The sequence below is a fragment of the Eptatretus burgeri genome, chromosome 9, assembly GCF_056783735.1.
Source record: "Eptatretus burgeri isolate ZD-2024b chromosome 9, Ebu_testis_v1, whole genome shotgun sequence".
Classification (NCBI taxonomy): domain Eukaryota; kingdom Metazoa; phylum Chordata; class Myxini; order Myxiniformes; family Myxinidae; genus Eptatretus; species Eptatretus burgeri.
Genome location: NC_140969.1, coordinates 45955595 through 45963094, shown reverse-complemented (window position 1 = coordinate 45963094; position 7500 = coordinate 45955595). Strand labels below are relative to the sequence as shown.

Below are 7500 nucleotides of genomic sequence, written 5' to 3'. Positions count from 1 at the left end.
GTATGATTTTGAAATGGATTAACGATTCTTTGGCCAAAAAAAAAACTGAGTAAACACTAAGGTGTTGAAAAAAATAATTGTGGGTAAAACGCCGTGTAGGCCTATGTGCGTTTATGCAAGAATATAGCACAGCGTGTAAGCCTTTCACACTTGAATACGTTAATGGTGGCATGTAAGGTCAGTGTTAGTGTGAGTGCAGTGCAAACATTAGAAAGGAAACTTGTTGGAACGTCGAATGGAAAAGAAAAATAACTTCTGTGGGTGGGTTTTTCGGTGACGAGGAATGAAATTTGATGTTGTGCATAGGCCATCTCAAATTTCTATACCACACGTTTGACATACAGCACTCCTTTTATTCAATGTGCCTTCAAAATGTTTATGAGCAAATCAAATCACCCTCGGAATCTCCACTTGTGCTTCCGATAACGAAGTGAAGTGTGCATGCGCAGAGAGTAGCTGCAAGCTCCGCAGTGATGATTAGTATCGACGGTGTATTATGGTGAGAAAGTGTACTCAAAGGTCAAACCATCGTGTGTGTGTGTGTGTGTGTGTGTGTGTGTGTGTGTGTGTGTGTGTGTGTGTGTGTGTGTGTGTGTGTGTGTGTGTGTGTGTGTGTTTTAGTTCCATGATGAGCCATAAAACACGGAAGAAGCTTATTGGGTATGAACCGAGCAGCAGCAAAAATTCTATACGTACACCGTATGGCATACATGCCGAATGAATTCAAGGACGTATAATCCAATTCAAGTGATGAAAGATACTATAACTCTAATTGCTTTTTTCCATAATTTACCTCCTTTTACTCCACTGGACACACGTATGTGCGATCGGAGACTCAGAGCTCAGCAGCATTTTGGGCAGTGTTTGACTCGTACCTTTTGTGATGTTGGCACGATTTATTCCCTTTGTCGTGTGATTCCAGCGGTCTTTGTTTATGGATATAAATAATCACATCCTACCATATTTCAAATGAAAATTTGTCACAAACACATCACTGAGATTTTTTTGTTCAAGTGTTCATTTCATTCATCGTCATTCTCAACAAGTCTACAAGCTCAAGTCTCAAGTCGTCACAAGTCACAGCACTCAAGTCGCCATCTCTGCATCCCGGTACATTCCACAACAGACAAAACATTGATTATTGAGTCACAAGGTGCTGTGTTGCTCTGATGAAAGATAGATTGTGCAAAGCATCAAAAATGGTGCGTTTGAACTCACTCAGCAAGAACGTAAGGTTGAGAACTGCCAGTGGATAAATCGCAAACAATAGTACCTTCAGAAATAGGGAGATCGAGGCACTTCACTGGATTTGAGCAATTATGGAACTGGTTCTGAGATACTGCAGTTAATTGTACCCCTGCTGCACCTTGGAATGATGACCAAAGCATACTTAAATTGATGGAGGTTGTTGTGTTGAGGGTGTTGATATCGAGCTGTGAGAGCATCAGCTACATTATTCTCCTTACCGCTCACAGGACGTATATCAGTGGTGAATTAAGAAATGTAGTTAACATATTGGATCTCTCTCATCGAGGCCAATGTCACATTTGCCACGGCGGCGGTGGGGTCTCCAAAATCTGTGGCCACTAGCAATTATACGGTGGCCGCAGTATTTCCACGGTTACACAATGTAGCAGTCACATATGTTTTTATTTTTCGGGGAGCCTAAATACACACGGCGTATTTAGAAATTGTGGAGACCGAAAACGTGGGGGTGCCGTACGGTCTTTGATTTGATGTCGCATGGTGACCTTAGGGCGTCGCTGCAGCGGCCATAGAATTTTCAAGGCAGACGCAAGGCGACCGCAGGGGGACCGCAGGGGAGCCCTAAGGCGAACATGCGGCCAGACGGACGGTAATGAGTAGGTATATATACCAGTTCTTTTTTTTTTACTGTAATAAAAATATAACAGTATATATAACTGAATATGCCTGGTGTTGGCGCAGTGGTTAGGGCAGCGGCTTGGGATCCAAAGGTCCTGAGTTAATACACCAGGGGGTTGACTCAGCCTGTCATCCTTCCGAGGTTGGTGAAATGAGTACCAGTGTACTGGGCCCGGTGTATACCCTGGTTAAAATTGGTGTACCATATCCCTGTGTCGTAAGAGGCGACCAGGGTTGTGTCAGGAAGGGCATCCGGCATAAACATGTGCCAAATCATGATGCGGATCATAACGGATGATCCGCTGTGGCGACCCCTATCGGGAGCAGCCGAAAGAAGAAGAGGAAGAAGAAGAAGATAAAACTGAATATACTATAACTATAATATACCGTAGTGTCCCCAGAATCCGAACGCCCCATTGTTTGAACAAATTGGAATCCGAACAATTTTTTTGAGAAAATTTTGCCCTAAAAACCTAATACATTTTAAAAAACCGAACACAACGTAGCGTTCATGTTTGTTCACGTGTCTCCCCCACCTGTTCTGGCCGCATCTTCACGCTTTATTCATTCAGTTCGTCGGTGGAAGTCCTCGTGAAAGCATCTCTCGTGTGTCGATCGATACTTTAGGCCTCAGTCACATTTGCTCTACGGTGAGGATACGGCGTCCGTACGCCCTCTGAATTGACAGGAACGTGCGGCGGCCGCAGAGAAACTGAGGTGGCCTCAGGGTGGCCCTACGCCGTTTGGCTATATTTTACAGGCCATAGGGGCGCCGTGGAATTATAGCGCGGAGTTATAACTTTTTTTTCATTTCTACGTTCGCCGTAGAAATTCGACAAGCCGAAACAAAAGAACTGGTAAAATATATATATATATATATATATATATATATATATATATATATATATATATATATATATATATATATATATATATATATTAACCCATTCGTTATCGTCCGTCTGGCCGCATGTTCGGCTAAGGGTCCCCCTGTGGTTCCCCCCTGCGGTCGCCTTGCAGGCACCTTGCGTCTGCCTTGAAAATTCTATGGCCGCTGCAGGAACGCCCTAAGGTCACCGTGCGACATCAAATCAAAGACCGTACGGCACCCCCACGTTTTCGGCCTCCACAATTTATAAATACCCCATGCGTCTACCCGAAAAATAAAAACATATGTGACTGCTACATTGTGTGACCGTGGAAATACTGCGGCCGCTTTACAATTGCTAGTGCCCATACATTTTGTAGACCCTCCGGCCGCCAAGCCAAATGTGACTTAGGCCTTACCTCGTGTTTTCACCTTCATTTGTGATGTTGTTTTTTTAATCATCTTGTGTTTTAATTAATAACAAAAAATTCAATCCGCTCACGTGGTGTGACAGCAAGGATTGAATTTCACAGCAAAACCAGTTGTAATTTGGAATATCCATGATTACGTCAGCCCGATGCGTTTTATGAAAGTGATTGTGGTTCTGTGGGCATCATGCTTGATGAGCTGCCCTGGGGGCAGCGCTCTCGCAGAGTGCGCGAGCGATCGGAACCCAGGACGGAGCTCGAGCCTATGTGGACCTTTGGATGTGGTGATTGTACCAGTTTACATACAATACACCACCACTGAAGGTCATTTACTCATCTTATTTTACCTTTAACATGGGGGATTTCAGTTTAAAGTGTCTTGAAAGTGGATTTTCTTTGGGTCCACGAACGGATTAATTCACTCCATTATTTCTTATTGGGAAATTATTTTTGGAATCCGAACTTTTTGCAATCCAAACAGCCTCCTGGAACGAATTAAATTGGGATTCTGGGGGCACCACGGTATAGGCAAACACCTATACTCCGATCTCTAGCGGTAGCGCACGGTGGACGCACGGTTGACGCAGACTGCCACGGAGGCCGTACGTAGGTGCACGGCGGGCGCAGGGGAACCGTGCGTCGACCCTGCGTTGCCCGTAGGTAGTCACACAGACCGCAAGGCCACCGTGGAAATAGTGCGGCCGCCGTAATTTTTTGGAGGTTGGGAAAATTCATTTTTAATTGAGGAGAGCTTACGGCAGCTGCACGAATAACGCAAGCCCACTGTACGCCCTACGTACGGTCGACGTGGAACACATCTAGGTCATAGCTTGGCTTGTCAAATTGCTACGGCGAACGTAGAAATGAAAAAAAGTTATAACTCCACGCTATAATTCCACGGCGCCCCTATGGCCTGTAAAATATAGCCAAACGGCGCAGGGCCACCCTGAGGCCACCTCAGTTTCCTGCGGCCGCCGCACGTTTCTGTCAATTCTGGGGGCGTACAGCCACCGTATCCTCGCCGTAGAGCAAATGTGACCTAGGCCTGAATAGCGATCAGGTTTTGCCTGGAAAGCATGCGTTAATGGCTTCTGGTCTGTGTAAACACAGCACTGCCTACCCTCAAGCGTGTGACAAAAATTGTGTGTTGTGAGGTAAACCACCAGCAACTCATGACTAAAGGTGATATATCTTGTCTCTGTTGCCTGCAAACTTTTGGAAAAGAAGGAAATGGGCTCCTACTGCCCTTCCACATGCTGTTGGAGAACTCTACCCACATCTGACGCATCCATATGATACAATACATAGTGGTACATCTGACTTAGGATGGACAAACATCTTGGCCTCTGCTGGTGGATGAAGGGTGTCTACACAGTTTGGGATGAACCTCCTGTAGACATTAACCATGCCCAGAAACTCCCATAGTTTACCTACTGATGCTGGCTGCAAGTAGTCCTGGATCGCCTTCACCTTGTCAGCCAGTGGATGGATGTCAGCCAGTGGATGGATGCCATGTTCGTTGATAAAGTGTCCCAAAATTTTTTTGAGGGCATAGCCTACACTGACATTTAGCAGGATTTATGATGACGCCACACTGTGATAAGCGAGTGAATATGAGGGGCAAATGCTGTTCATGCTCCTTGATCGACTCACTGGATATGGGCAGATCATCAATGTGGGCATAAACGAAAGGCAAACCCCGGATGACCTCATCAATGAAGCGCTGAAAAGTTTGTACCGCATTGTGTTACCCAAAGGACATACAGTGTAGAGCAACTTCATTGATCCCAGGCAAAGCTGGACTAAGCTATGAGGTGTGGCTGAGACAGGACCTTTTACACAAGAAAGGAGCTGATTGTGAGGGATCTAATAGAGATGTTTAAGATAACAAATGGTATAGACAGAATCAGTGCAGAATAATGTTTCAGCAGAATAGACACTGATAGGATAAGGGGCCACAGTTTAGCAGTAAAGATTGAAGAGGAGAATCAGGACAGTAGTAAGGTAAGGATCTTTCACTCAGAGTGTTGAATGCATAGGATTGTCTATCTGCCAGGACAATGACAGTATAATCAGTTGATAGTCTTAAAATTGAGATGGACAGGTATCTGAAAGTACCAGGGAGGGGGTTGGAACCAAGATGGCACGATTCCACATGCTTAAGGGGCCAAATGGTCTTCTCCTGCATTGAGTTTCTTGTAAATTCTCATAAAACCTTGGTGCTTGTACTCAGGGTGTGCATGCGAAGGTTTGTTCCAGGGGTTCAGGGTGAATGGGTTGCACACATTAGCACATCATTTTGAGAACTTCAAAACCATTTTTGATCTGCACACATTGTACATGTTTTGCAGGTCACGCAGTTCGGCATTTCAACATTGGGGTTCACATGTCTGAGCCGGTAAATGAAAACTGTTTTTGATTTGTCATAATTACCAAGTTTTTTCTATTTGTTTATGGGTTGTTTAGGCACATTGTTTCCCAGGAAAGCATTTTGTTGCCCATTCTCAGTTTCCCTAAGAATTGTATGGTGAGTTTTCTATTGAAACTGCTGCTGTTGTTATGCTGATTGTATGTGTATGTATGTATGTATGTATGTGTGTATGTATGTACATATGTATGTAACACTGTTACACAGGTACATCAGGAAAGTGTACAAAAGAAGTACTACATGAGCAAGATAAAGTAACATCTTATAAAATAGATGATTTGGAGGTTTTCGTCTGCATTGCAACATACATACAATGGCCCCCCAGGACATCACAACAGATGCAAAAATCACTACACCTCTCCTGTGTCATCGTCCACAACTTGATGAAATGGATTGCTGCACTGCTCGGCATTGCAGCCACATGGAGTTCACACCAGACATGATGCACAGTATTTGCCATTCTCCCATCTCCATTTCGTTTTACACCCACAAGCGAATATTTTAATACATGCCTGCCGGACCGATGGGATCCGAATCCACATTATTTCCAACCCAATTGGACTCACTGGCCCAATCGTCTTTATAAAGCAGCAAGCCGCAGCCAAAAAGGTGAAATTCAAGCATGGGTTTATGGAATTGTTAATTGATTTTGAACATTTACACTCATTATTTCTTTCATAGTCTCAAAGTGAGCAGATTAAGACTGCCGTAGAGATTGCACTGGATGCTGGCTACAGACATGTGGATACAGCTTCTATTTACTTCAGTGAGAAGGAGGTGGGAATGGCAGTGCGTTCACGGTTGGAGCGTGAGGACTTCACACGCAAAGAGATCTTCATTACCAGCAAGGTAAAAAATATTTTCTCAGCAAGTATCTGTATGTCAAGAGAAACGTTCCTTGCATTTACAAATGTGTATTTTTACTTGCAAAATCGAAGATTTATGAAGTACTAGATGACCTGTGAACCCATTGGGTTCCCGTTGTGACAGCGGTTGATAAAAAAATTATTTCAAGAAAAAAAAGAAGAAAAAAAGATAGCTCCAGCGAACTATCCCGCTGAGGTTGTTTGCATTGATCAGATTCTCCCGAAGAGTACTTGACTGAATCGGGAATTGATTTTTGAATAATTTTTTTGTTGCCTGATTTTAACGAAACTTGATACTGCACACTGCAGGCGAATGGTGAGTAAGGTGGGTCTAAAATTTTTGCGATATCCTGTACCGTTTTGGCTGTATTTCAGGAACATACATACATACATACTGTACATACATACATACATACATACATACTGTTACGAATTCGTACCAGCCGGCATGCGATCGGCCGCTTTCCACTAATAGCAACCGCGTCGCCCACTGGACGGACAATTCAGCCGTGACTTTCCGGAGCTAACGCCGGAAACCAGTCACGGGTGGGTTTCTCATCCCCACCACGGCCGTGCCAATTGTCAACCCGCGCAAGATAGGGTCACTCGCCGAATTCCATATACCTAAGTAGCTGCGCGGACAGCCAACCGGGCGACCGTACCTCGGCGCAGGTCGGCTTGGGACACGAACCGCTTAAGCGGTCCGTTCCGTTCTGCAGTGATAACCGAGCGGGTATTATCGCCAACCTCGCCGGATCCGATTCTATTTAACGGGTGTTCAAAACCCAACTATTTATTCTACGATGCAAGATGGCATTTCCAATGGGGGAAAGAGGACGCAATGAACGGGATACATTTTACACAAGGACATTTATTACAACGAAGCACGTATGTATAACCAGGCAGTCATGCACGTATGTACAAGCAAATAGAAGCAATACCACCAACTACAATGAGAATGTACATGCACAGTCACTTATACAGGGTCTACCTAGGACACGGCACCACAGCATGCATTCAAAAACA

General features: G+C 44.5%; 1 protein-coding gene across 4 annotated transcripts in view; it reads left to right on the top strand.

Annotated features, from left to right (window-relative positions):
• Positions 1–4252: 4252 nt before the first annotated feature.
• The window catches only part of LOC147020047 (aldo-keto reductase family 1 member B1-like), a 57858-nt gene continuing 54610 nt past the window's right edge, over positions 4253–7500 (top strand). Inside the window, exons 1-2 of one of the 4 annotated variants that reach the window (XM_085895033.1) lie at positions 4253–5578; positions 6290–6457. In XM_085895033.1, the coding sequence (XP_085751159.1) occupies positions 5567–5578; positions 6290–6457 (180 nt within the window). In that variant the 5' untranslated portion in view covers positions 4253–5566. The remainder of the gene's footprint in view (positions 5579–6289; positions 6458–7500) is intronic. The other 3 variants (XM_085895034.1, XM_085895032.1, XM_085895035.1) reach the window with 3 other exon arrangements.